This window comes from Coloeus monedula, assembly GCF_965178545.1.
Source record: "Coloeus monedula genome assembly, chromosome: 12".
Lineage (NCBI taxonomy): Eukaryota > Metazoa > Chordata > Aves > Passeriformes > Corvidae > Coloeus > Coloeus monedula.
Genome location: NC_138792.1, coordinates 1513461 through 1539901, shown reverse-complemented (window position 1 = coordinate 1539901; position 26441 = coordinate 1513461). Strand labels below are relative to the sequence as shown.

Here is a 26441-nt window from a genome sequence, read left to right as displayed (position 1 = left end):
TAAGGGGGCACAGGCGGCGGTCGATGGCTCTGGGAGGGGACACCCGAGCTGGTGGCTCTGGCTCCGAGGAGCTCCCGGGATATCTGGCACCCAGGAAACCCCAGCAGATCTCAGAGTCCCACAGGTTTGGGAGAGCTCCCAGGAATCCCTTCAGCAACGAGCCCCACACGTGTATAAATCTATATCTTGTATATGGATTCTATGTATGTATCTTCAGATTTTTGCTGCTGGAGTTACAGCACAATCCAATTTGCCTTGAGTGAGTCAGGGCGGTTTAAAACACACCGTGGGACACAAGCATGAATTTTCTTGCTTGCCTTAGAGAAGAAGCCAATTAACAGCACGGTAATTAGCTGGAGGCTCTGTGCTCCAATGTACTTGAGCGTTCAAACAGGTGGGAGGCTGCGTTTGCAGTGGCAAAGTGCTTCCTACGGCTTCAGGAGGCTCCTGGCGCCGAGAAACTGTACCACAGAGGTGCAAAAAAACAGGGCCCTGAGGAGTTCTGAGGGAGAATGTGCGGAAAAATTGGAGATGAGGGCGGGGAACCTGTCCGGGAGGAAAAAACGGAAGCTTCCCATACCGGGAGTCGAACCCGGGCCGCCTGGGTGAAAACCAGGAATCCTAACCGCTAGACCATATGGGAGGCGCTGAAAGCAACGCTACCCGCGCGCCTCAAAATGCTGCCGCCCCGCCCCGCTGATCCCCGCGGTGACTCCGTCGGGCCCCGCTCCACCGCCCCGCGGGAGCCACCGGGAAACACCGGGAGCCACCGGGAATACCCGGGACTCACCGGGACCCCGGCCATAAACGCCCCCGCCCTGCCAGAAAGGCCGTGCCCTCATCCAAGATGGCGGCCGGGGGCTTCAGCCGCCCCGCGCCCGCATCACGTGACGGCGGGGGACGCGCGCGGGCGCGCGGGGCGGGCGGGGCGCGCGCGCTCACGTGACCGGCGGCGGAGCGCTGGGTCCCGTGAGCGCGGGGGGCGGGACGGGGGCACCGCCACAGGCCCGGGACAGGCCCGCGCCGCCGCCCCCCTGCCCCGCCAGGCCGGGGCACCGCCACCCGCCCCCGAGCCGCGCCGGCAGCGCCCCCCGACCGTCCCGAGCCGCCCGGCCTGCCGGGGCTCACATCGGCATCACTCCCCCGAGCCTCCCCGAGCCACCGGGGTCGCACCGGCAGCGTCCCCCGGGCCGCCGGACGTACCGGGGGTCCCACCGGCATCGCCCCCCAGCCGGCCCCGAGCCGCCCATCGCCGCCGGAGGTACCGGGGCGCGGCCCGGCCCGGGGGGCGCGGGGGCCGGGGGCGGCTGCGGAGCATCCCGGGGGGATCGCGGGGAAGGGGCTGCGGAGCGTCCCGGGAAAAGGGTTTCGGGGCCGTACCGGGGAAAGGGGCCATACCGGGGAATCCCGGGAGAACGGAAGGACATCCCGGGAGAAGGGGCTGCGGGGAATCCAGAGGAAAGGGGGCTGCGGGGCCATCCCGGGGGAAGGGGCTGCGCGGGGACTCCCGGCACGGCCGCAGCGATCCCGCCCGGGCCGGGTGATTTCGGGAACGCCGGAGGTTTCCCGGCCGCAGCGGGAGTTCCCCATGGCCCGGAGCAGGGGGAGGGGAGCGGGGGCTGTGTCAGAGCTTCCCCCGTGCCGGGGGCGGGATTGGGATTGGGACTGGGAGGAAAGCAGCGATCCAAGGTGGGTTTCTCTCAGCAGGTGTGTGATGCCAAGCACAGCCATGAAGAAAAAGGTAAGGACGGGAAGGAGGATCCTGTGCTTTCCTTCCCCATCCCCATCCATGAGCACCGTTTGTTGTATTCATCCCTCGGGCTGGGGCTCCGGTGCCTCTCGGAGGCAGCGCTGCATCCTCTGCTGAAAGTGCCCGGCGTTAAAACCGGGTTTGATCCTGGCCTGGGCGTGGGCTGGGTTCGTGCAGAGCCTTCCCCGGCAGTTGCTGTTCCCCGGGCGCTGCCGGGGCTGTTGCAAAACCCTCTGCGAAGCGCTCTGCAAATGCCCTGCTCAGGGAGGAGGATCTGCTCCAACCCCGTCCCTGTCCCTGGGCCACCCTCCCGAGGTGTGCCAGGAGCCCCGCATTCGCTCAGGGCTCCCGGGAGGATGACATTTAACACAGCAGCAGCTCTGGGAATCGCAGGGGTGGGTGTATCCCAGCAGGAGCGTATCCAGAGCTTTTAAAGGAATATCTGGCTGCCCTTCTGTGGTGAGGTGGGATTGGGTTCCCTGCCTGGCCCTCGGTGCTGCTGTCTCACCCCTCTGCAGGGCCTCTGCAGCCCAAACTGTGGGAATTGGGGCTGGTTTGGGCCGTGCCTCGGAGTGGGATCGAGTTTCTGCCTGGGATTTTGTGCTGGTGCTGTGAAATAAGAGCTTGGCTGTTCTCTGGGATCAGCTCAGGGGACAGGACAGGACAGGGCACGGCACCTTCTGGGGTGGCCTCTCCTGCCTGCCTGGATGTGAAACAGCCAGGAACAGGATTTTGTTGCCAAACCCTGGAACCTGTGGGCAGCTTCCCTCTGGCCAGGGCGCTCCCAGCCCGGAGCTGCTGCAGGAATGACCTGAGCAAGCAGGATCAGGGAATTCTGCCTTGGTGTTGTCCCGAGGCTGTGGCAGCTCCTCTCTGCTGTCACAGGGTGAGGGTGGGAGGCTGGGCAGGCGCTCACTGGCCTGTTCTCCTGAAATCCCTCCTGGATGGGAGACTCATTTTGGCTGCTGCCGAAAGCTGGATTTGTCTTTGTAGCTGGGACTTGTTTAACAGCTGGGTTTTGTGAGCAAGGCTGTGCTGGCTGCCACTGATGGGTTTGTTTTGTTTAATTTTTATTTTTAGATCACAATGTAAAGCCTTGCCTGGTGTGACTGTCTCTGGTGTGACTGTCTCCCCTCATCCCAACCCCCAGCATTCCCTCTCCGTTTTGGCTGCCTCTCCTTTCCCCTGAGGTCTGCAGGGATGGGCCACCATGGAGCCAAGTGTCTCCTCTGGGGAGGAGTCACTGGAGCCATGAAGAGTCTCCCCTGCTCTGGGGACCCTCACCTGGGCTGTCTCATCTGCTTTTCCCTTTCCTTCTGGTCTTCTGGTACCTGGAACTGGAAATGTCCCTGGCATTTGGGGAAAAGAAAACCAAGCATGTTGTGGGAAGAGCAGGATTAGATCTTTAAGGTCCCTCCCAACCCAAACCACCCTGTGGTGAGGAGAGGGTGTTTGGGGTGGAAAACCAGGGGGTGAGGGGTTGTTTCTGGTCTGCAAGGGTTGAGACAAAGCCGCTGCTCATCCTTAAAGCCCTTTGTGCCACCAGAGCCATCAGGTGGGAGCAGCTGGGAATGGGGAGGCTGCTCCTGATCTTCCCAAGTCCTGTCCATGTTTTTTGGGAAGAGTGTTCAATCTGACCATGGACAGCAGGGGTTGGGATGACCAGGGCCCAGTGACCATGGACAGCAGGGGTTGGGATGACCACGGTCCAGTGACCATGGACAGCAGGGGTTGGGATGACCAGGGCCCAGTGACCATGGACAGTAGGGTTGGGACGTGTCTCCTGCTTCCCACCTGCTCCTCTTTGCCTCTCTCCTGGTGCATTCCCAGCTGGAATGTGCCAGTCCTGTGCTTAGTAGCTTTGGCAGTCAGATGTCAGCTCGAGGGAGCTGGGAAGGACTCGGTGCTCTGTGAGAGCTCATTTTTCCTTCTTTCCCTCTCTGCAGGTGCTGCTGATGGGTAAAAGTGGGTCTGGGAAGACCAGCATGAGATCCATTATCTTTGCCAACTACATCGCCCGGGACACGCGGCGCCTGGGAGCCACGAGTAAGGAATTCCCGGCTGAATTCCCAGATCCCAGGGCTCCAACCCTCTCATTAGAGGGGCGGGGCCGTTCCCTGCAGCGATCCCTGGGTCGGGTGTGGCCCTGCAGGTCCTCCCAGCTGCCACACCTCACTGGGAGCTTCACTCCCGGGATCAGCCAGGGACAGGGAGGAAGTGGAGGGAAGGGAAAGGCAGCACTGGGATGGACTTTGCTGCTTTATTATTCAACTTTTATCCTTAACTCCTTTTTTTGGGGGGGGGGATCAGGGAGCAGCCTTTGGTGCAGCTACATCTGTCAGAGCCTCCTCTGTGCTGGTGGAACACTCCTGCTGTATCCAGGGGTCTCCAGCACAGGGATCCTGCAGTGCCCCCATGGTTTTGGCAGGATGGTGCACTGGGCTTAATGAGAGCCTTTCCTTTTTCCCTTTCCAAAGCCTTTGTTGGGAAAGAGCAAGAAGGGATTCCTCTGGAAGAGGGGGAGGAGTTGTTGGGATCTGGTGCTTCTCGCTGGGAAGGGTCTGTGAGGATTTAGTGTCATGGATTGGTGTAAATTTCCTCTTTGCCATAAATTTGGTCTCTTCCTGAAGTTTGCATTCCCTGTGTTCCTGGTTTATTTTGTTAAGGAGGGCTTAAAGCCCTGCAGAGTCATCCCTCAATATCCCTGGGATCAGGGAATGTGTGCTTGAAGGGGAGCTGTGCTTCCCAAGGAGAGCAACGGGCTCTGAATTCCTCTGGGAAATGCTGTTTTGATGGGATTTACAAACTGGGGCTGCTTTGTGAGGAATGGCCCATCCCAAGGCCAGGCTGGACAGGGCTTGGAGCACCCTGGAATAGTGGAAAGTGTCCTTGCCCATGTCTGGGCTGGAATGAGGGCTTTAATCCCTTCCAGCCCGAACCATTCCATGATTTTCTGCTGATTTCCATGATTTTTGGCTGCCCGAGCTCTGCCCCAGGTGTGTGGTGCAGTCTGTGAACTCCTGCTGTCTCTTTGCAGTTGATGTGGAGCATTCCCATGTCAGATTCCTGGGAAACCTGGTGCTGAACCTGTGGGACTGCGGAGGGTAGGTACTGATGATTCCTGTCCTTTTCCAACCTCTGGGGGAGGCTGTGGGGAATCAGGGATGGAACAGAGTGGATTCTCCTCCCCCAGGGATGAGGTGTGCCAGGGAAAGCCCCTTCTCCTGCTGTCCTGAGGTGCTGGAATTGCTCATCTCCAGCTCCATCCAGGTGGGATTTGTGCAGAGAGGCCACGCTGGACGTTGATCCCATGGCTCCTGGAAGCAACTTTTTTCAAGGAATGCTGTCCCCTCCTCAGCTCCATGGCCTCTGGATCATCTCAGCCGTATTCAGGCGGAGTTAAAGGAGCTTTAAATCCTGGGATTTAAGGCTGAGCTGATGCTTTAAGTCACATTTCACCTGTTGCTGTGGGGTTTCACAAACAGCTCCTAAAGCCAGCCTGGGGCCAGGAGCAGCAGGACATGAGGGAAGCTTCAGCTTCATGAGGGGGCTGATGCTTTCCAGGAGCATCCAGCTTTCCTTGGGAATGCTCAGGGGATGCAGCTCCAGCCTGGCCTCCTGAGTGCAGCTCCAAATCCCAGCCTTGCCTTCCCAGCAGGAGGAGTTTCCCACAAACCCAGCGTGCCAGGCAAGAGCTGCTCTAAGGATGATCTTTGCTACAGAAATTCTGTGCTCGATTTAAGTGCAATGGTGACTCCTTCAAAAACCCCTCCCTTTTTTTTTTCATCTCGTTAAACATTCCCAGGACTCTCTTCTCTTGAAGGGAAATCTCCCGGTGGGAATCTCTTTGGGAAATGTTCCTCTGAAAACCTCATCCTGAAATTGTGTCTAAACTGTAGTGAAAAAACCTCACGGGCTCTAACGGGAGTCTCCCTGTTTTCCTGCCCTGCTCCCTCAGCCAGGACACCTTCATGGAGAACTACTTCACCAGCCAGAGGGACAACATCTTCCGCAACGTGGAGGTGCTGATCTACGTGTTCGACGTGGAGAGCAGGGAGCTGGAGAAGGACATGCACTACTACCAGTCCTGCCTGGAGGCCATTCTCCAGAACTCCCCCGATGCCAAGATCTTCTGCCTGGTGCACAAGATGGACTTGGTGCAGGAGGACCAGCGGGATCTGGTGAGGAGCTGGGAGTTGCCATGGAAATGCTCCCACACGGAGCATCCCCTGTGCCATGTGGGTCACGCTTCAAAGGCAGCCCCTCAGGGCTGTTCCTCGAAAGCTTTCTCAGATGTTCTCAGAGCTTCTCCTGCCTTTTTTTAAAGTGTGGCATCCCAGAATCCAGTGGAGAACAGCAGTGATGGTTTTTAGGGATAAAAAAAGCCTTCCCTGCCTGCTTCCAGAGCTCCCAGCACACCTTGGCTCCAGGAGGGAGCAGAACTGGAGGGAATCCAGCTCCTTCAGCCCCCTGCTCACAGTTTGGATGGGGGTGACAGTGACAGTTGTTTTCAGCTCAGCTGCTTCCTTCAGTTCAGCCCAGGCTTTGTGCTAAAACACCCCCGAAATCCAAGAGGTGACACTTCCCCAGTTAATCAGGAGATGGTTTCTGTGGATTGATCCTGCTCTGCCTTCCCAGAAATCTTCTTAAGCCCTTGAACATCCTGGGAGAGCTGGGGATCAACCTTTCAGAGGTGTTTGGTGCCTTTGGAAAGGTCACAGGGAGGTGGGAAAATGCTGAGTTCCTACAACCACAGCACAGGCAGGAATATTTACACTCAACCCCAAACTCTCTTTGTTTCCCAGATTTTTAAGGAGCGCGAGGAAGATTTGAAGCGCCTTTCCCGGCCCTTGGAATGTGTTTGTTTTAGAACTTCCATCTGGGATGAGACACTCTACAAGGTTGGTGCAGCTTCCTCTCCAGACCTGCCTTCCCACTTGGAACAGGAGCAGGAGGAGGATCCCTGGTCTGTCAGTGATTGGCCACGTTCAGCTGCTTCTGGAGGGTGTAAATTAAACCCAAATTAATCCTGGGTTTAATCAATTAATATAAAAAAGTCAGGAGTGTGTGGTAGCTATCAGGAACTTGGCAGACAGGCATTCCAAATATCCCCTGGCTCTCGGGAAGGATGAGCTTGAGCACTGCTCCATGCCTGGAGCAGCAGCTGGGCAGGGAGGGAAGGCTGAGCTTGGAAACTCCGAGTCTGGGTGAGGGCAGATGTTGATCCCAGCACCCCCAGTCCCTGCTGGGCTTGTTCCTGGCCTGTTGGGATAAGGTGGAACTTTGTTTGGATCAGGGATGAGCTGCCAAGTGTCCATCTGCACCCTGACCTTGCTCAGGATTAAAACTCTCTGGAAACTCGAGCGGGAGAAGACAGAAGCATTCCCAACTAAAACCAGGGATGATTTAAGCCTGTTCAGCAGCACTGGGGTTTCTCTGCCTGGTGGAGCAGAATCTGAGGCAGGGAAGAGTCTCCTCAGCTCTGGCCTCCCTCTGGGACCTGGGCAAAGAGGGGGGAGAAGCTTCTCAGCCTTGCCCAGGCTGTCACCAGCCAGAAGTGCCAAAAATCCCTTTGGGAGCACGTTTATCAGGAGGGGCTGAGGAGGGAAGAGTCGATGGGACCTTTCTGTGTCTCCACGTGCAGGCCTGGTCCAGCATTGTCTATCAGCTGATCCCCAACGTGCAGCAGCTCGAGATGAACCTGAGGAACTTTGCTCAGATCATCGAGGCAGACGAGGTGCTGCTGTTTGAGAGAGCCACGTTCCTGGTGAGTTCCTGGGATGGATTCCCTGGATGGAGCCTCCCTTTCCCTCCCCTCTGCTCTGGAGCCAGGCTGGGAGAGCTGGGGGTGCTCACCTGGAGAAGGGAAGGCTCCAGGGAGAGCTCAGAGCCCCTTGCAGGGCCTAAAGGGGATCCAGGAGAGCTGCAGAGGGACTGGGGCCAAGGCATGGAGGGACAGGACACAGGGAATGGTTTCCCAGTGCCAGAGGGCAGGGCTGGATGGGAGATTGGGCAGGAATTGTTCCCTGGGAGGGTGGGCAGGCCCTGGCACAGGGTGCCCAGAACAGCTGGGGCTGCCCCTGGATCCCTGGCAGTGCCCAAGGCCAGGCTGGACATTGGGGCTGGGAGCAGCCTGGGACAGTGGGAGGTCTCAGGGTTGGACCTGGGTGAGCTTTGAGGTCCTTCCAGCCCAACCCACTGTGGGATTCCACGGAAGCTGGGAGGTGCAGAATGCCCTGATCCAGCCCTTGGGACACTGAAAGCAGCTGCTGGGACCCCGTGGCTCATGGGACCATCCCAAAATCCCCTCCTGCAGCAGCTGAGCTGAGGTTTGGTTGGGGTTTCCTCCTCCAGGCTCTGGTTGTGTTTCATGTCCCCATTGTGGTGGGACTGCTCCGAGAATCCCTCTCTGTGCAGGGCAGGAACCTTTTGTAGCTTCAAAACCAAACCTCTCCACTTCCTCCTGCTGGGGCATTTGAGCTGCACCTGATTTCTTTGGATTTTTGATGTTCTGCAAATCCAGAGCAGGGATAGAGGATCAGCCATGGGATTGTGATGCTTTTCCAGGGTATTGTGCTCCCAATCCCTCTGCAAAGGTGCTGGATAAAACCACCCCTGGTGCTTGTCCATATTCCTGATTTCTGGGCTGGGCTCTTCACACTTGGCACCAAACTCCTGCTGAGCTGAAGGAAATATTTGAATTTTTCTGAGTGTTTTCCTTGCTGGTGATTTGGAAATGATGGAGGGAATTTGGGAAAGGAGCCACAACTTTTCTTCCTCCTTCAACTATCAGAAACAAACACTTGCCATGCCTGGCAAGTTCTGCTTTTTGACCTTCTGGAGATAATAAACAGTTCCACCTTGGGGTGTGTGACAGTGTGATTGTTACAAGGACATTTTTAACTGAAAAAGGATGATCTTTGCTACAAAAATTCCGTTGCTACAAAAATTCTGTGCTTAATTTAAGTGCAGTGGTGACTCCTTCAAAAACTCCTCCCTTTTTTTCATGTATTTAAACATACCCAGGATTCTCTTCTCTTGAAGGGAAATCTCCCTGTGTGAATCTCTTTGGGAAATGTTCCTCTGAAAACCTCATTCCAAAATTATGTTGAAATTGTAGTGAAAAAACCTCATCTGGGAAGTTCAGGAAGGAAATCGAACACTGGGAATTGCAAGCCTTGGATGTGGCTAAAGCTGTGCTTGTGGGAATAATTGGGCAAGTTTAAAAGTGATGGCTTTAAGGTGGTTAAGGGAAAAAGAAACCTAAAAAACCTGTTAGATGTGACTCCCTGGGTAGAGCAGAGCTTCACATCCCTGTGCCAGGGCTCCGGACACATCCAGTGGGAGCTGATTTTGGGATTCTGAAGAGTTCAAAGCAGCTGGCCTGAGGTTTTTAAGAGATTCCTGTTAGGTTTGCAGTGGGGATGGAGCTGTTGGTGCAGGAAAACGCAGTTCTCACTGGACGTGGCTGAGGAGGGAAGGGCTGGGGCCACCAGCACGGTGGAAATGTTTCTGGAGATGTTCTCAAGGATTCCTAAAAACCTTCAGATTCTCTGGGTGTTGGCATCCAGGCACTCAGGGCCGCTCCTGGCTGCTGGATCTCGGGGGGAGGGAGAGGAGAGAACTGCTCTGAGCTCCCTGTGCTCTGACTGGAGTCGTGGAGAGGGAATTCCTAAGGACCCAGCTGCCTTTGAGCTGCTTTTCTTAGGGAGGATCAGCTTGATTTGGCTTTGGGATCACTGCCTGTGGAGGGAAAAGCTGTCCCAGCACTTGGCCCATTCCTGAGGTGATGGACGCCTTTTTTCCCTGTATCCACCTGTTTTTGGATCAAGATTAAATGGCTGCTGAGGTGGAGCTCTCAGCCCTCAGGGGGACAGTGGTGTCACCTGGCAGATCTTTGTGTGCTGATCCTGTCACTGAGTCTCCTTTCTCCACGAGAGCCCCACAAGAACTGCTGTAAACACTTCCCAAGATCCAATCAGCCAAAAAAGGGAATCCCTGCCCTGGTGCCCAGCCATTCCCAGAACTGCTGTTGGGAAGGCTGTGCTGGGATCCCTGACTGGCTGTGCCCCTTCTGCAGGTGATTTCCCACTATCAGTGCAAGGAGCAGCGGGACGTGCACAGGTTTGAGAAGATCAGCAACATCATCAAACAGTTCAAGCTGAGCTGCAGGTGAGCTGCTCTCATCAGCACTGGGGACATCAGGGCTATCCCAGCTTTTTCCAGAGGGCTCTCCAGAGAATCCCAGTTTGACTCTTCAGCAGCTGGAATGCCGGGGTGGAATTGCTGCAACACAAATCATTAAATGTTAATTCTTTCATTAACTTCCCCCTTTGCTGATGGTGGGAGAGCTTTGGTGCTGTTTTATTCCAGCCCTCCTCCTGGATCAAGGCAGAAGAATTCTAGGGCTGAACTGATCTTGGAGCCTGGGAATGTCAGCTGGAGAGCTCTGCTCCAGCCCTGTCCCTCAGGGCTGGCTGGGGAGGACAGGGTTTGCAGACACTGTTATCCCTATTTCCAGTGGAAAAGTGGGAAGCTTGGCTTTGCACAGCCCCCAGGCTCCACAGTCAGGTTAACACTGGGGCTGTGTGGAGCTGGAGAGGATAGAGAAGTTTCTGGGTGGTTTAGAGATGTCCAGATGTTTCCAGATATTCCCATTTTATGCTTATTTCTGCTGCTCATCCAGAGTGTCCAGCTGGGAATGGCTGAGCCCTGGTATCCACGCGGAGCAGGCCTGGTCAGTGGGGTTGTATCTGGAATTTCCTTCATTCAATGCACAGATCACCTGATACTGTTCTCATTTGGCCCAAAACTGAGGAATTTTGTCTCTAAAACCAAGCCCAGCCAAAACCCTGCTGTAACCACACCTCACCAAGTGGGAATTCCAGCTCCTCCATGTTCCCAGCAGCTCGGATCAGGGATATTTTGGCCATGTGGGCACAAAAGCTCTTCATTCACTGTTTTTTTTCCCTTTGATTTCCTTGTTTTTCAGTAAGCTGGCAGCTTCTTTCCAGAGCATGGAGGTCAGGAACTCCAACTTTGCTGCTTTCATTGATATCTTCACATCCAACACATACGTGATGGTGGTCATGTCAGATCCCTCCATACGTAAGTCAGAGAAACCTGTTTGGGCCAAAACCAATCCCAAAAACCCACAAAGAAAAAATCAAAAAAAGGTGAAATTAGTCCAGTTTAAACTGTTGGGAAATGAGTTGTTAATTTCAGAAGTGATTTTAATTAAGAGAGAGGGATTGAGTGCGAGCAGGGTGGGGAGGTCATGTGATGGTGGTCATGTCAGAGCCAAGAGAAACCAGTTTGGGACAAAAAACCCCCAAGAAAAACCTTTAAAAAGGTGAAATTAGTCCAGTTTAAACTGTTGGAAAATGAGTTGTTAATTACAGAACTGACTGTAATGAAGAGAGAGGGATTGAGGTGAGCAGGACCCTGTAGAGGTGGTGGCACAGCTGAGCTGCTGCTGCTGTCCCAGGAAACCACCAAACCAGACCTGGCTGAGCAGGTCATGCCTAAAACCTATTTTGGGCAGTTGGGAGCTGGCAGCCCCGGTGATTTTTGGGGAGGAAGCAGGGCTGGCTCATGTCTGGGTGTTGCTCTGGCTGCCTGGGCTGTCTCTAGTGGACAGGCTCTAATTTTAGCAGCATCTATTTATCCCAAGGAGGAGCTGCAGCAGTGCCAGCCCACAGCCCCTGGGAGCAGTTCCCTGTTTACGCAGCTCTTGGAATTCCTGCTGGGAGCTCAGGGGCTCCAGGGGCACTGGCCAGGACTCCTCGGGCCTGCTGCTGTGGTTGCTCTGCCCTCCTCACTTAGGGAATTTGGGACAGTGTGAGATCCCTGGGAGTGAGGCATTGCTGGGCTGGGGAGCAGCTGTGGGATGAGCAGTTCTCCCTGGGAGAGGCTTTTCCTTTTTTCCTGGGATCAGCCAACAGCCCTGACCATCCCACATTAAATCTTGCCCAGACTATCCCAGATCAAATTTTACCCAGACCTTCCTACATTAAATTCTGCCCAGGCCATCCCAGATCAAATTTTGCCCAGGTCTTCCCTCATTAAATTTTACCCAGAGCATTCCACATTAAACCTTGCCCAGACCATCCCCCATTAAATTTTACCGAGACCTTCCCCCACTAAATTTTGGCCAGCCCCTCCCACTCTGGATTTTGCCTGGCTGGGGAGCAGCGGGACACACCCAGGCCTTGCAGACAGGGCTGTTGAACCAGGCAGCCCTGAGGACGTGGTGATCCTCACCCGTTTAACTTCTTTTTATCTCCCCCGTCCCTTTTCCGTCGCAGCTTCCGCGGCCACTCTGATCAACATCCGGAACGCCAGGAAACACTTTGAGAAGCTGGAGAGGGTGGATGGACCAAAGCACAGCCTGCTCATGCGCTGATCCCAGGCACTGGGGCTTTGGGGGGAGAAAGAACGGATCGGGACTACTTCTTTTTAGGAGAATCTAACACTGTCCGTGTCTTTGTTGGGCTTTGAAATGAGTGTGCTGCTTGTTTTTTCTCCTCATCACGTTGGACACTAGAGCTGGAGGTCGGCTGGATCCACTTCCCGGAATTCCCTGGCACGGGAGGGGTCGGGAAGGAGGCAGGACAGGTGATGTGTGCCCTGCAGGGCTGTGGCAGAGCCCTCGTGGATGTGTGGCTGCCGGGTGATGGGATATTTACTGTTTCCTTGGATGGTTGCTAGAATAAGTTTATAAATTTCTCCTCGTCTTCGGTCATGGAAATAAATTTTTGCTACCAGGGATTTCAGATCCGAGAGCTTTGCAAAGTGGGTTTGCTTTCTCCCAGATCCCGGGGCAGCTTTGGGAAGAAGAGCTGTAGGAGCTGCATGGCTCCCTTCGTGTTTTTTGGGGGGATTTGGCTGAAAGCCATTCCAGAGTTTCACTGGGAATCGCTTGGCAGCATCTCCCTCCCTTTTTTCTCTCTTGCTGCATCAAATTACTCTGTAAAAAAGGGTGTGGTGCTCCGTGCCTGGCTCTTCTCTGTATCCCTGCCCACACACCCACTGGGAGGGGAGAAATCCACCGGGGCGAGTCCAGGGAGTGAGAACGGGAAGCTAAAAGGGCTGGAGACCCAGGGGGCTCCGCACAAAAGCTCCCAGCCCTGCTCCGTCCTCCTGGAATTCAACACCCGCGTCTCGCACCGCCCACCCGGCAGCTGCCGTGCCTCGGCCTGGGGGAGTTCCAATGGGAATCATCCCCGTGGGAGAGGAGCTGTTCCCACCAGGAGCCTCTGGAGAGCTGTGAATGGGCTGGGCACGTGGCGGAGTTTGTGCTCGCTGGGATGCAGGTGTGGAATACCTGGAGTGGGAATCGTGGAACGAGCCCCGACACAACCTCGGTTCCCCCGTGGAGCTGCCCCATGGTTGGGATCGGGCTGGGATCAGGGCAGACCCTGCTGGGAATGTCACAGCTTCCCACACTCAACCCTGCCCTCGGAGCAAGAGGGTGATCCGGCTGTTGAAGCCTTTGGAATATCCCCTCCCACAGGGAAAGGCTTCAGGAGAGCAGGAGAGGGCTCCTGGTCGCAATTCCAGGAGATTGAGGCCCCTTCTGCTGGGAGCTGTTCCCGCCGGAGGCGCAGGGAGGAAGGACAGTGGGAACGCTGCCTCATTGCCATGGTGACGCCGAGGTGCCAGTGGGTTTCCTTAGGGATCAAACTGCAGTGGAAGTGGGATGATGTCAAAAGGGAACGTGGGGTGGGGGGCAGGTGACGAGGGGCTGGGAGGGACGAGCGGGGTGGAGCTGCCAGGAGCCAAATCCTGGCCTGCCTGGAGCCTCCCAGGGCAGTGACCCGGTGGGGGGGTTGGGGTGAAGTTCTGCCGTTCTCCTGCTTCAAATCCCTTTTCCCGAAGTGCACGGGTTTGGGGGCTCTTCGGGAATCAGCCTTGTCCTTTTTTGCTGTGGCCAAGGTGCTCATTGAGTGACAGCCTGTGACAAACACGGGGGCTGTGTCAGGCCACCTGCCCTGCCTGCTCCCATGGCACTGTGCTGTGTCCTTTCTCCCTTCCCAAAGCACATCCCAGGCATTTTTGGGAGCCTGGAGTTGGTGACTGCACTGGCTCCTTCCATTCCAAGCAAGGAGGTTTGGGAGATCAGGCTCAGCACCCTCATTCCACCTTCTGGAAGACTCTCCCCACTTTCTCTGGCAGCTCTTGCCATCAGAAAACAAAAAATAAATTGATGTCTGCTCCAGATGTTTCTCACACAAACATCATCCCAAACCTGGACGAGGTGGCTGTGATCTGGCCTTTTCCTTCAGCACTTGACCTTGGAATGAGGAGAAACTCAATGCCATGTGTCACTGAGATCCTGAATAAATCCCCCCTTGGCCCTGTTCCTTTCCTCTCGGAGCTGCTGTGGGGTCTGGGATGAGTTCCCTGGGGCAGGCTGTGCTCCCTGGGGTCGTCTTGGAGCTAATTCCAGGTTTTTTTGACCATTTCTTTCTTGTGTTGGAGCATGGATGGCTCCGCTGGGGTCAGCTCCAGGCTGTTTCCCCCAGGATGAGCTCTGTAGGGTCTCCCTGGGGATGCTCCCACTTGTTTTTCCTCCTTAGTGGCACAGAATTGTCCCCAGGAGCTGCTGGGGGGGTTGGACCCAGGGCTGTGGTGACCACATGCTGCTCTCCAGCTGGAACCAGCTCCTCCAATGCATCCAGGGGGTCATGGATTCTCCAAAGTCACCCTGAACTGTCACCACTGAGTTGTGGGCACCTCATGAGGAGCATCCGCACCATTCCCTGCCCAGGGTCCAACCCCTCCTGCCCAAATCCAGCCTGGGGGATGAGCAGCTGCCAGGAAGAGTGGAGAGGGACCTTGGGGGACCCCCTGCCCCGCTCCCCCTTTTCTTCTGTGTTTTTGGGGAGGTCACCGGGGCCTGCAGCTGCTCCTTCAGCTCAGTGATATTGGGGTGGGGGCCCCTTTGGGTGTGGGGCCCACTCATCCCCCAAAAGCTCCCCAGGGGAGGTTGGTCCCTACCTGAGCTCATCCTGCTGCCTTCTGGGGTGTTTCCTGAGGAGGGGAAGGGGTTTTTGCCAAAAAAGGGTCGGTTTGGTCCCGGTTGAGGCATGGTGGCTTGGCAGAAGTAGGGGGTCAAGGGGGTGCCCTCCTCACCCCTGGGTGAGCTCAGTGTGTGCCTGGAGCAGCTGCAGCTTCTCCTCCTCAGCCAAGGTCACCACCTTGGTGGCCGTGACCGGCTTGAGTCACCCCTGGCAGGGACATCGTGAGTAAGGGACACCTGGTTGTGAGTCTCCATCCCCAGGATATCCCATCCCTGGGGATGAGCTGGGTCAGGGCTGGGGGGAGTGGGGGGTGTCCTGCATTTTGGGGGGTTATGGGGTGATTAACCCAGCCTGGGCCTGCCCCTGGCAAACTCAGAGCAGGGTGAGGACCTGGGGAGACCTCAAGGTTGGGGACACAGTGCTGGGAGCAGCCAGGTCTCCTTAGGACAAGAAGCTGGAAAACCAGTGGGGTCCAGAGAGCGGGGGATGAGCAGGGGGGTGGATTCCCACTGGTAGCTCCAGCCCAGCCAGGGGCTCCCTGAGACCCCCCCCCAACCCCCCCAGGAAGGGACCAGGGGACCCCCAGACCCCCCGGTGGCTGCAGCCCCTTGGAGGGGCTCCCCCAGCCCTGCCAGGACCCCGACACCCCAGGGAACCCCACTGTGGGTACAAAGGGGGCATCCCACATATTTGGGGGCCTTACCTGTGTGGTGGGGGGGCTCGGGAGGCAGAGATTGGGTGGGGGTTTCAGGCAGTGCCCCCCAGGACACCCGTGGGTGCTCGGATTTGGGGATGCTCCAAGTCCCTGTGGATGGGGGTGCAGGGGGATTCTCCCCCCCCCTCATGGGAGCAGGGGGACACAGGACCCCAAACGGGGGGGGGGGGGGGTCTCTGCTCCCCCCATCACTGCCACGAGTTCCCCAGCAGCACCCCCCACCCCGATTTTGGGGTGCCCTCCGTGGGGGGGTGGTGGGAACAAGTTGGGGTTCACCTCCCCTCCCCCAAATCCTGCGCGTTCCCATGGCAACGCCGGATGCGAGGGGAGCCGCGCATTGGCTGCCGATGATGTCACCTCAAAGGGCGGGGCACCCCCCACCCCAAAAAAAAGAGGGTGGGGGAGGGGAGCTCCGCCCCACGCGGCCCCTCCCCGCCCGTGGGGGCCCCACCCCGCCCCACCCGGCACCGCCCCGGGGGCAGCGGCGGCGGCGGCGGCCGGGGATGCGCTCGGAGGAGGCGCGGGGGACGGTGCGTGGGGCCGGGGGCGCGGGGGGGGCCCGCATGGGGGCTGAGGGGGCTGAGGGGGGTGGGGGTGGTACCGCGGGGTCCGGCGGGGGGGGAGGGGAGGGGAGGGGAGGGAAAAGGAGGGGGAGGGTCCCGCCCCCCCCCCGCGGCCCCCTCAGGCCTCCCCTCCCCCCTCGCCCCCTCACGCGGGGGTCGCGCGTGGGGTGTCCCCCCTCCATGCGCCGCGCGCGCTTCCGGGCAGGGCGCCCCCCCGCGGCTGGGAGGTCACACCGGGCGGCGGCCCCGCCCTTCCCTCCCCCTCCCACGCCCTTTGCTCTTAAAGGGCCAGACCCTGCTTGGGCTCGAGCCCCCCCGTCCCCCCCCCCACCCCGAGAGGGGATCCCCCTCTCTGTATTCCCTCCGTACCCCCCCCGCCGTGTCCCGAGCGGCCGCTGGCGGAGGGTGGAGCGCGGAGGAAATTCCACGGGGGGGTGTGGCGGCGGCGGCGGGGTGTGACCCCCCCACGCCCACGGGTGGGGGACACGCGAGGGGGGGGAGGAGGGCGGTGGGGACACGTAGGGGACAAAGCGGGCGGGACGGGGTTGTGGAAAGCGTTTTCCCACGCTCCCCCCCCCCCCCCCCCCCCCTTGCCCAAGGTCACCCGAAATCCCTCCTTAAGCTGTTTAGGGCTAAAAAGGGGGGGCACTAATTATTCCCGGGGGGGTGGGGACATAAAGTATTTGGGGGGGGGGTTACAGCACCCCCAGATATGTGGGTTTGAAGGGGCCCCCCCCCGAGCCCCTAATCCCCACGCCTGGCTGGGTTCGGGGTGCGCCAGGCTGAGGACGGAGGAATTCAGTTCACCCATGAAGGGGGGGGGGTCAGCAATGGTGGAATTTGGGGGGTAACGAGCCCCCCCCCCCGCCCACTCCGCTGCCCCATCCCGCACCCCCCACCCCCGCGGGGCTTTGGGGTGCAAGGGACCCCCAAATTTGGGTTGAGCAGGGTCCCTCAGGGGAGGATGGGGTGCCCCTTTGTGCCCCCCCCTCAATGAGTCTGTTTGTGGGGACCCCCCGGGTGTGGGGGGCTGGTTCTGGGGGGACATGTTGAGGTGCCCAGGTGCGGGGGGCAGTTGTGTGTCTGTCTGGGGTTGTCTCCTGGTGTGTTTTTTGGGGGGGGGGTCTGGCTGGACGGGATGTTTTGGGTACCTGGGGATGTGTTGGGGGGGTCCCTGGCTGAGCGTGGGGTGTTGGAGGGGCGTCTCTCCTTGTTGGGGGGGTGCTTTGGGGGTCCCTGGATTTGGGGGAGGGGTTCTATGGGGATCCCTGCCTGAGGCTGGGGGTGTTTTGGAGGTGCTGGTAGTTTGTGAGTGTGTGAGGGGGGTGTTTTGGGGGTCCTTGGCTGATTATGGGAGTGTTTGGGGGGATCCCTGGCTGCGTGTGTGTGTTTGGGGGGGGTCCCCAGCTGAATATGTGGCTACTGGGGGGATCTCTGTTTTGGGGTGAAGCGTGTGTTTGGAGGGGGTCCGCGGCTCTGTGTGTTGGGGCGTCCCCAGGTGAACAGCTGGGTTCTGGGGAGGGATGTCTCTGGCTCTTTTTGGGGTGCGTTTAGGGGGGCTCTCGGCTGTGTCTGGGTAATACGTGGGGGGCCGTGTTCGGGGGTTCCGTGGCTCTGTGCGTGTGCTTGAGGGGGTCCCTGGCTGTGTGTGTGGGGGGGAGATTCGCGGGGGGTCCCTGCCTTGAGTGTGGAGGTGCTTTGGGGGGGGTCCGAGGTTTTTTGGGGACGGTGAATTCGCGGCTTCGTGCCGGTGCCGGGGAGTTCGGTGCCGGTGCCGGGGGGCTCCGTGCCGGTGTCGGGGGGGTCCGTGCCGCTGTCGGAGGGGCCCTGTGCCGGTGCCGGGGGCCCGGTTCCGTGCCGGGGGTGAGCTGTAGCCGCCGCCCCCCCCGGGCGGGGCCGGGCCGTGTGCGCGGGGCGCGGCGCTGGGTGTGGCGGGGCGGGGCCGCCGCGCGAGGCCGGTGCGTGGGGGCTCCGCGGGCGGGGACGGTCCCTGCGTGGGCAGGTACGTGCGGGAGGCCCGGGGCAGGGTCGGGGGGCCGCGGGGCAGCGCGGGGGGGTGACGAGGAGCTGCTTTGGGCAGGGGGTCCCCCGTGCCGGGCACCCCCATGCGTGCCCCGGGACGCAGCGCGGGGTGCGGTGGAGGCGGGGGTCCCGGTTGTCCCCCGGTTGTGTCGCGGTCCCGCGTGTGCGCAGCGCTGGGGGTGCCGCGGGTGGGGCCGTGCCCGGTGCCTCCCGCGAGGGCCGGGCCGGGCCCTTTAAGAAGCTCCACCCGCGGCCGATCCCAGGTGGAGCCGAGGGGGCCCTTCGCACCTCGGCCGGCGCGGCCCGGGAGATGGTGCTGCGGGCGGCGGGGGTAGCTGCGAGCCCGGCGGACGCGCGTGGGAGCCCCGCGGGTCAGTGCGTGAGTGACCCCGGGAGGGGGGGCGCGGGCCGGGGGGGGGCGCGGCCCCTTTAAGGCGCGGGGGGAAGGAGCGGGGCGGGGCCGCCACCGCCCCGCGCGCGGGACACGCCCCCGCCACGCCCCGCCCGCGGGGGGCGGGGCCGGGCCGGCACAAAGGCGAGCACGGGCGGGGGGGCGGGGCCGGCGGTTCCCGCCTCGGTGCGCGCCGCGGCCGCCGTGAGGGGCCGGGCGGGTCCGTGAGGGACGGGCGGGCCCGGCCCCGCCTCAGGGCACGGGCGGGCCCCGCCATGCCCGGCCCGGCGACCCCTGGGTGGCCCCACGCCCCGCCGGAGCCGCCCCGAGGCGCCGCCCCGGTCGGTTGGTTAGTGAGAGCCCGTTAAAAAAACCTCTTCGCCCCCGCCCCGTGCCTCAGTTTCCCTGGCTCCTCACGGACTGCGGGTCTCTTGCAGGGCCCGGGGAAGGCGACGCTCGCCATGAGCTCGTCGGCGCTGCTGGCTGAGGGCCCCCTCGACCCCCCGGTGCTGCTGGCTGACATCAAGACGGAGCCCCCCGAGGAGCTGCTGGCCAGCGACTGCAGCCAGCCCCAGGCTGAGCCCGTCGATCTCTCCCTCAACAAATCTAAGGTGGCTCCGGCCTCGGCCCCGCCGCCTCCACCCCCCACCTCGGTCCAGTCTTCCCCCATGCTGGTGGCTCCCCCGCTTCCCGCTCCCACCACCGTGTCCGTCCCGCCCTCCGGCCTCAGCTCCACCTCGGCCATCCCGGCTGTCCTCTCACCCGGCTCCATCCTGGCCTCCACGCAGGGCAGCAGCGGGCAGCAGATCCTCCATGTCATCCACACCATCCCCTCCGTCAACCTGCCCAGCAAGATGGGCAACCTGCAGACCATCCCCGTGGTGGTGCAGTCCCTCCCCGTCGTCTACACCACCGTGCCCACGGACGGCGTCACCGCCATTACCGTGCCCCTCATTGGGGGGGATGGCAAGAACGCTGGGTCTGGTAAGGGCACCGGGGGGGAACCCTGCAATTTGGGGAGTGGGGGGGTATCTGTCCTGCCTTGAAGGGAATCTCATTTCTCACTGTGGAGTGTCCCTGCCACCACCACATGCCACTTTCATACAAAGCCCCTCAGCCCCCAGCCTGTGCCCCCCAGGGGACATGGGGAGGGCAGGGACACACAGGGCATGGCACTGCCTGTCCTCCACCCATCCTGCTGCTGGCAGCCTGCCCTGCCCTTCCCACTGGCTGCCTGCTGCCAGCAGCTCTGGTTTCAGCTCAGCTGCTCCCTGTGCCCCCCACAATCCCCTTTCCCAGGACATTCCCAGCTTCCCACCTTATCCAGGGTGGGGGTCCTGCATCTGCCCTGCTCTGGGCAGGAGCAGGCAGCCAAAAGAGATGCCCCCCAAGTTGTTTCCTCCCTTTTGGGGGTTCTCCATCTGCCCAGTTGGATTGGATTCGATTCTCTGGAAGAACAGGCAGCGCTCAGAGCGCTGCAGGAGCAGGGGGAAGGCTGAACCCCTGATGTGCACTGGGTGTTTCGGGGGACGTCTCTGTGCTGTGCTCATCCCTTCCCTCTTTGTGCCCCAAAGCTTTCCTTTCCCGGACCCCTCCAGTGAAAATGGACCCCAGCTCCGTGTACCCCATGGACATGAACAGTGACAGCGAGGACAGCGCCTCCGAGAGCGGCCCAGCGCCTTTCCAGGACCTGCAGAGAGAGTGAGTCCCCTCCTGCCTGTGCCTCCCCACCCTTTATCCCCTGAGCCCCCCAGGGGCTCCGTGGGCTCCAGGGTCATGACTCCAGCTCTCCCTGCTCCCGGCAGGCCGGCGGCACGGGGGCCCAGAGCCGATTCCCCGGACCTGAAGAAGCGGCGCATCCACCAGTGCGACTTCGAGGGCTGCAATAAGGTCTACACCAAAAGCTCCCACCTCAAAGCCCACCGGAGGATACACACAGGTAGGGGTGGCATTGGTGTCCCTGGGTGCCCCGTGGGCTGGGGGAGCGATGGTGCTGTGTCCCTGGGCAGAGGGGCGGCCCTTTGGGACTGCTGGGTGGAGGTGCCAAGGGATTCCCCTTTTGGAATTTCTGGGCGGGGTGTGGGGAGTGGTTGTTGCAGCGCTGACCCCTCGGTGCTCCCCGGCACAGGAGAGAAGCCCTACAAATGCACGTGGGAAGGCTGCACCTGGAAGTTCGCCCGCTCGGACGAGCTCACCCGGCACTTCCGCAAGCACACGGGCATCAAACCCTTCCGCTGCTCGGACTGCGACCGCAGCTTCTCCCGCTCCGACCACCTGGCCCTGCACCGCCGGCGGCACGTCATGATGTGAGCGGTGCCCGCCGGGCTGGGCTGGGCCGCGCCGGGAGCCGGGAGCGCCTCCCTCCCTCCCTGCCTCCCTGCCTCCATCCATCCATCCCCGCCGCTCCTGCGGGGCGGGGCAGGGACTGCGGGAGCGCCGGGGCCGAGCCGTGCCCGCGGCAGGAGCCCCGCCGGCACGGGACGGCGAACAATGGATTCTGGACTGCTGCCCCTTCTCTCCTGTCCCCGGTTGTTTTTATTCCTGGGTTTGCCCTCGCCTGGAAGCTCCTTGACTCCTCACCTGGAGGCTCCTTGACTCCTCACCTGGACTTCAGCCAGCAGCTGCCTCAGGCTCTTCAGCCTCCTGCCCGTTGCCCCTCGTGTGCTGCCGGTGCCCTGCCCCTCCCAGTGCCCGTGGGCAAAATCTGGGAGCCGTGGCAAGGACAGGGGCAGGGGGTGATGGCCCCTGTGGAGGAGCTGTTGGCCATTCCCTCTCCATCTCCAGACTCTGTCCCAGCGGGAGAAGGGACATCACCTCTCTTGTGTGTCCCTCAGCACATGCTGGGATTCATGGGAAGTGCTGGGGCACGGAGAGCCAGGAGGAAAGGAGGAATCAAGAAGGGGGGTAAACCCAACCCAACAGTGACCCACAAACAAGACCATCACCACCACAAAAAGGGAAACTTTGTGGAACATGGAACTTTTATTTTATGGAATTCTACGAGGGGGTGGGACAGGGTGGGGGGGGGGATGAGGGCCAGCAGCTCTCGGGTTTTTTGGAAGACTCTGGGCCACTTGAAGTGTTTCTAAGTTAAACCAGCGGCTGTGGCCACACGCTTTGCTTTTTAATAATGGTTTTTGTGGAGTGTTTCTTCCATCCCCCACCCCAGGCAACCCTCCTGGTTGCTGGGAGGGTGTCAGGATTTGGGGTTTAATGCTCGGAGCTGTCGAATGGTGGGAAGGGTGATGGGGACAATGACCATCCCCATGCTCAGGGCAGTCCCTGCAGGGGCTGGTTGGGAGGAGGAGCTTCCCAGACTCCCTCTGAGCCGGTGCTTTTGCCCTGGCTGTGTGGGCATGGGGGAACTGGTGTGAGGAGGGTTTGTGGGGGCACTTCAGGGGCCCGTGGCCCCTGAAAACAACTCTCAGCTGCTTGGGAAGGAGCTTTTCCTCAGCCAGGATGTGCCATGGGCAGAACTTGTCCCCGGCCTGAGGTGGTCCCTGACCACCACGGCCTGAGGGAGAGTCTGGTTGGCCACAGGTGAAGTGGGACCTGCACTTGGCCCCAGCCACCCCACCCGAGCTGCAGGCCTGGGGCAGAGGGGCTGGGAAGCTGCCGGGTGGGCAGTGTTTGCTCAGATCTATGAATGGCAAGAGGCAGTGTAGAAATACCATGGATTGACCCGTTCAGGATGAGGATGTCACCTCCCAAAGGGGACAGGGACAAGGCAGAGCTCTTCAAGGCATTCTGTGCCTCCACCTTCAACACAGAGCGTGGACCAAGGGGGTCCCAGTGCCCTGAGCTGGACGAGCAGGACTGCAGCGATGGTCAGCTCCCTGAACTTGTGTGGGCTCTGCTGCTCCAGCTGGATCCCTGCAAACCCCTATGGGACCTGGTGGGATTCATCCGAGAATCCTCCAAGAGCTGCTGATGCCATCATAAAGCCTCTCTTGATAATTTTGTGAGGTCTTGGGAATCTGAGAGATCCCAGCTGGCTGGAAAGTGGTGAAATTTGTCCTGATTTTTCCAGAAGGGCAAGAAGGAAGACCCTGGAACTCACAGGCCTCAGTCTCACTTCAGTGGCCACTAAAATCATGGAAAACGTTTTGGGAAGTACTGAAAAACATCTGGAGGACAACACAGTCATTGGTCACAGCCAGCACAGCTCTGTGAGGGGAAAGTCCTGCTTGTCCAGCCCGATTTCCCTCTACAGCTGATCAAGGGAAAGCAGGAGACGGAATCTTTTTGGACTTCAGCAAAGCTTTTGATGCTGTCTCTCCCAGGATCCTTCTGGACAAACTGTCCAGGCCACAGCTGGATAAACACATCATGGCATGGGCGAGCAACTGGCTCATGGCTCAGGCACAGAGTGTGACAGGGACTGGGGTGACATCAGCCTGGCATCTGTCATTAGTGGGGTTTCACATGGCTCCAGCCTCATTCCAGTTCTCTTCAACATCCTCATGAACAACCCGGATGCAGGACTCAAAGGAATACTAAGGAAAAACTAAATTCTTCAGCTGAAGCTTCTTGGGGATTTTGCATGAAAGATGTCCTATTCCAGAGAGAAAACTTAACAAGAAAAGATATAAATACTCCTTACAGAAATGAAAAATCAAAGCTTTGGAGGATTTGGGAATTCTGTCACCTTTTGAGGGGCCCCGCGGCTCCACCTGGGCTCGGCTGGGGGTGGAGCTTCTTAAAGGGCCCGGCCCCACCCGCGGCACCGCGACACAACCGGGGGACAACCGGGACCCCCAAATCCACCGCACCCCGCGCTGGGTCCCGGGGCACGCTTGGGGTACCTGGCACAGGGGACCCCCTGCCCAAAGCAGCTCCTTGTCACCCCCGGGACTGCCTCACACCCCTGGAGCTCTCCTGCACATACCTGTGGCACCCTCAGGGGTGTCATTGGGGGTGCTGGCACCGTGTATCAGAAACTGGGGGTCCCTGGGGGGCGCAGGGTGCTGGCACCGTGTGTCAGGGCCAGGGAGTTTCCTCTGGGGGAATGGGGGGCTCTTGGGAGGTGCCTTTTGGGGGGGCAGGGTGCTCTTTGGGTGTGCTGTCACCCTCTGTCAGGGTTCAGGGCGGTACTTCGGGGCACTTGGGCTCTGTGCTCGCCATTTTGGGGGTGCTGGTAGCCAAAGCCATGCTCGGGGGCACCCTCCGGCCGCCCATCCCCCAGTCGGGTTGTGGGGCGGCCCTGCTGGGGCTCCCCCTCCTCCTCCCCACCCCCAGTGCCCCGGGGTCCGTGTGCGGGGCTGGGACCCCCGGGGGGGCGGCTGGGGCAGGTTCCGGGGGTGCTGCAGTCGCCCCTCGCACCCCAAACGCCGCCGGGCCGCGCTGCTGCGCCCCGCTGGCAGCGCTCGGGCACCCGGTGGCGCCAGCGGCCCGCGCTGGGCGAGGGCTGGAGGAGGAGCCAAGGGATTCCCGTTCTTTGGGAATTTCCCTGGGCGCGTGGGGGCCGCCGTGGCAGCGCTGACCCCTCGGTGCTCCCCGGCACAGGAGAGAAGCCCTACAAATGCACGTGGGAAGGCTGCACCTGGAAGTTCGCCCGCTCGGACGAGCTCACCCGGCACTTCCGCAAGCACACGGGCATCAAACCCTTCCGCTGCTCGGACTGCGACCGCAGCTTCTCCCGCTCCGACCACCTGGCCCTGCACCGCCGGCGGCACGTCATGATGTGAGCGGTGCCCGCCGGGCTGGGCTGGGCCGCGCCGGGAGCCGGGAGCGCCTCCCTCCCTCCCTGCCTCCCTGCCTCCATCCATCCATCCCCGCCGCTCCTGCGGGGCGGGGCAGGGACTGCGGGAGCGCCGGGGCCGAGCCGTGCCCGCGGCAGGAGCCCCGCCGGCACGGGACGGCGAACAATGGATTCTGGACTGCTGCCCCTTCTCTCCTGTCCCCGGTTGTTTTTATTCCTGGGTTTGCCCTCGCCTGGAAGCTCCTTGACTCCTCACCTGGAGGCTCCTTGACTCCTCACCTGGACTTCAGCCAGCAGCTGCCTCAGGCTCTTCAGCCTCCTGCCCGTTGCCCCTCGTGTGCTGCCGGTGCCCTGCCCCTCCCAGTGCCCGTGGGCAAAATCTGGGAGCCGTGGCAAGGACAGGGGCAGGGGGTGATGGCCCCCGTGGAGGAGCTGTTGGCCATTCCCTCTCCATCCCCAGACTCTGTCCCAGCGGGAGATGTCAGATGCCTCAAACCCCCCCCTTTTGTGGGACCCCCGTGCTCTGTCTGGCTCCAATTCCACCCCTTTTTTCCTGCCTTTGGGACACCTTTTGCAGAGCTGGAGCTCAGCATCCCCCTTTCCCTCAGCAGGGACTGTTGGCACAGGCCAGGTTGGCCAGTGGGAATAGAGGGGGCAGCCCCCAGATCTCAGGAGGAGCTGCAGAAGTTTGGGGGTCACACAGGGTCCTGTGTCAAGTTCCCATGACAAAGGGGCATCGGTGTGTGGGCATCACCCTGCAGCTGGAGATGCCGAGGTCCTGCTGCACAGGCAGCAGGTGCCAACCTCTCCCCAGGGGCTGGAATCATCAACCCAGGAGTCGGAATCACTGGTCCAGGAGGTCCAGGCTGTGCTAGCTCCCTCTCCTGGGTGAGGCCTTGAGGACTTTTAATTGCTCTGAGCAGCCCCACTTGAGACCCCCACCCACATCCCTGGGCCCATTTAAGCTCAGCCTGGGGCCTCCAGCTCCTCCCTGTGGCCATGGACCCCCCTGGCTCTCACCTTAGACCTGCCCCATCCCTGTGATCCCAGGACTGTCCTGCTGCTTGTACCAAGGCCAAGGTGACCCCCAGGGAGGGCTGTGCCACCCCCTTTCTGGGGACAGGGGGTCCCTGAGCTTCAGCAAAGCCCCTCAGTGGCTGCCAGACCCTGTGGCACACTGGGGACATCCAGCTCCACATCCCCTGGGAATTCTCCAGTGCCTGGGGGTGTGCTTGGCTTGGCTCTTTCCTTGCTGGGCGCTGGAGGGTGTCCCTGTGCAGTGGGAGCCCAGAAAGTCCTCCCGGTTGTTTTCCAGGCTTGGCAAAGGTCCAGGGCTGGGTTTTGAGAGGAGCAAAGGCCAATAGCATCCCCTTCCTCCAACCCTGCCGTTTGTCCTGGAAACTCACCTCAGCCTCAGACCCTTCTGCTTCCTCACCTCCCTCCTCCTCTCCCAGGAACGCCTGGAGGAGCTGCTCGATCTCCCTGCTGGGGGTTGTGATGCCTCCCAGTGCTCCCCCATTGGGGACTGGGCTTACTGGGGGACTCCCCAGCTCCTCGGGGTGCTTTCCCCATCACCTGCCTGCCCTTTTCCGTGGCTGGGAGAAGAATTTAACAATCCCCAAACTGCTTCCCTGCTGGATGAGCAGTGACTGGGGGGGTTCTGCAGCCTGCCGGGGGGTCCTGCTGGCTGGTGGCATCCCCGTGTCGCCGGGGTGGGCAGTGGGGTGGCGGTGCCCTGGCTCTGGGGTCACCCGAGGTCCCCGAGGACGGTTCCTTGTCCCTGTCCCTGTCGGAGTGCCGGGGCCTCTCCCGCCTGCCCGCCCGGCACTGCTCAGACTGGTTTAGCAAGTGGATGGGATGGGGCGGCCGCTTTCCCTTTGAAGGGCTCCCGGGAAGCATTTGATGGCTGGAAACCTCCCGAGGAGGAGAAAGGGAAAGACAAAAATAGGTGGTTTTGGGTTTCTGTGGGGGAGCGGGGGAGGCGCGGGGCTGCTCCGGCAGCTCTGCAGACCTTTGTGTGCCGGGCGTGGGGACAGGCGGGCGGGGTGTCCCCCTGCCCAGAGGGATCCGAGCAGCACCCGGCCCAACCAGGAGCTCCTGGCCCGAATCCGGGGTGGGCTCGCCCCAGGGAGGCAGAGGCAGAGCGGACCGGGGATGTCCACCACGGCCCCGAGAGAGGTGGGTGCTCCGGCATCGCTCTGGGGTGCGTTTGGGGTGGCAGCAGGGTGGGGAAGAGTTGCTGCAGGAGGAAAGCAGGGCCAGGGACCTCCAGCC

At 60.5% G+C, this 26441-nt stretch overlaps 2 protein-coding genes across 8 annotated transcripts; both read left to right on the top strand.

Moving 5' to 3' along the window:
• The first annotated feature begins 952 nt into the window (after nucleotides 1-952).
• Nucleotides 953-12518, top strand: LOC309577326 (ras-related GTP-binding protein A). Of its 4 annotated transcripts, none has more exons than XM_082289262.1 (10): nucleotides 953-1261; nucleotides 1708-1741; nucleotides 3697-3796; nucleotides 4788-4854; nucleotides 5709-5931; nucleotides 6556-6651; nucleotides 7395-7517; nucleotides 9831-9922; nucleotides 10743-10858; nucleotides 12058-12518. In XM_082289262.1, the coding sequence occupies exons 2-10, from the start codon at nucleotides 1715-1717 to the stop codon at nucleotides 12153-12155; spliced, it is 942 nt and encodes a 313-aa protein (XP_082145388.1). In that variant the 5' UTR covers nucleotides 953-1261; nucleotides 1708-1714; the 3' UTR covers nucleotides 12156-12518. The 4 variants fall into 4 exon arrangements, with proteins under 4 accessions (XP_082145388.1, XP_082145389.1, XP_082145391.1 ...); XM_082289263.1 differs by having other exon boundaries at nucleotides 1705-1741; XM_082289264.1 differs by lacking the exons at nucleotides 953-1261; nucleotides 1708-1741 and adding an exon at nucleotides 2088-2214.
• A 3447-nt stretch (nucleotides 12519-15965) lies between these two features.
• On the top strand, nucleotides 15966-21468 carry KLF8 (KLF transcription factor 8). Of its 4 annotated transcripts, XM_082289534.1 has the most exons (6): nucleotides 15966-16020; nucleotides 18904-19077; nucleotides 19255-19450; nucleotides 20041-20167; nucleotides 20272-20405; nucleotides 20595-21468. In XM_082289534.1, the coding sequence occupies exons 1-6, from the start codon at nucleotides 15994-15996 to the stop codon at nucleotides 20774-20776; spliced, it is 840 nt and encodes a 279-aa protein (XP_082145660.1). In that variant the 5' UTR covers nucleotides 15966-15993; the 3' UTR covers nucleotides 20777-21468. The 4 variants fall into 4 exon arrangements, with proteins under 4 accessions (XP_082145660.1, XP_082145657.1, XP_082145658.1 ...); XM_082289531.1 differs by having other exon boundaries at nucleotides 18904-19450; XM_082289532.1 differs by lacking the exon at nucleotides 15966-16020 and adding an exon at nucleotides 17987-18055 and having other exon boundaries at nucleotides 18904-19450.
• The last annotated feature ends 4973 nt before the right edge of the window (nucleotides 21469-26441 follow it).

What these genes read in the sequence shown, in the direction of transcription:
- KLF8 (XM_082289531.1), top strand. Translation starts at nt 15,994, where the DNA reads ATGCGCTCGGAGGAGGCGCGGGGGACG. An exon ending in CGGAGGAGGCGCGGGGGACG is followed by an intron (nt 16,021 to 18,903) that starts GTGCGTGGGGCC and finishes GGTCTCTTGCAG; the next exon opens with GGCCCGGGGAAGGCGACGCT. An exon ending in TGGCAAGAACGCTGGGTCTG is followed by an intron (nt 19,451 to 20,040) that starts GTAAGGGCACCG and finishes TGTGCCCCAAAG; the next exon opens with CTTTCCTTTCCCGGACCCCT.
- LOC309577326 (XM_082289262.1), top strand. Translation starts at nt 1,715, where the DNA reads ATGCCAAGCACAGCCATGAAGAAAAAG. An exon ending in GGGATGAGACACTCTACAAG is followed by an intron (nt 6,652 to 7,394) that starts GTTGGTGCAGCT and finishes CTCCACGTGCAG; the next exon opens with GCCTGGTCCAGCATTGTCTA. An exon ending in CATGTCAGATCCCTCCATAC is followed by an intron (nt 10,859 to 12,057) that starts GTAAGTCAGAGA and finishes TTTCCGTCGCAG; the next exon opens with CTTCCGCGGCCACTCTGATC.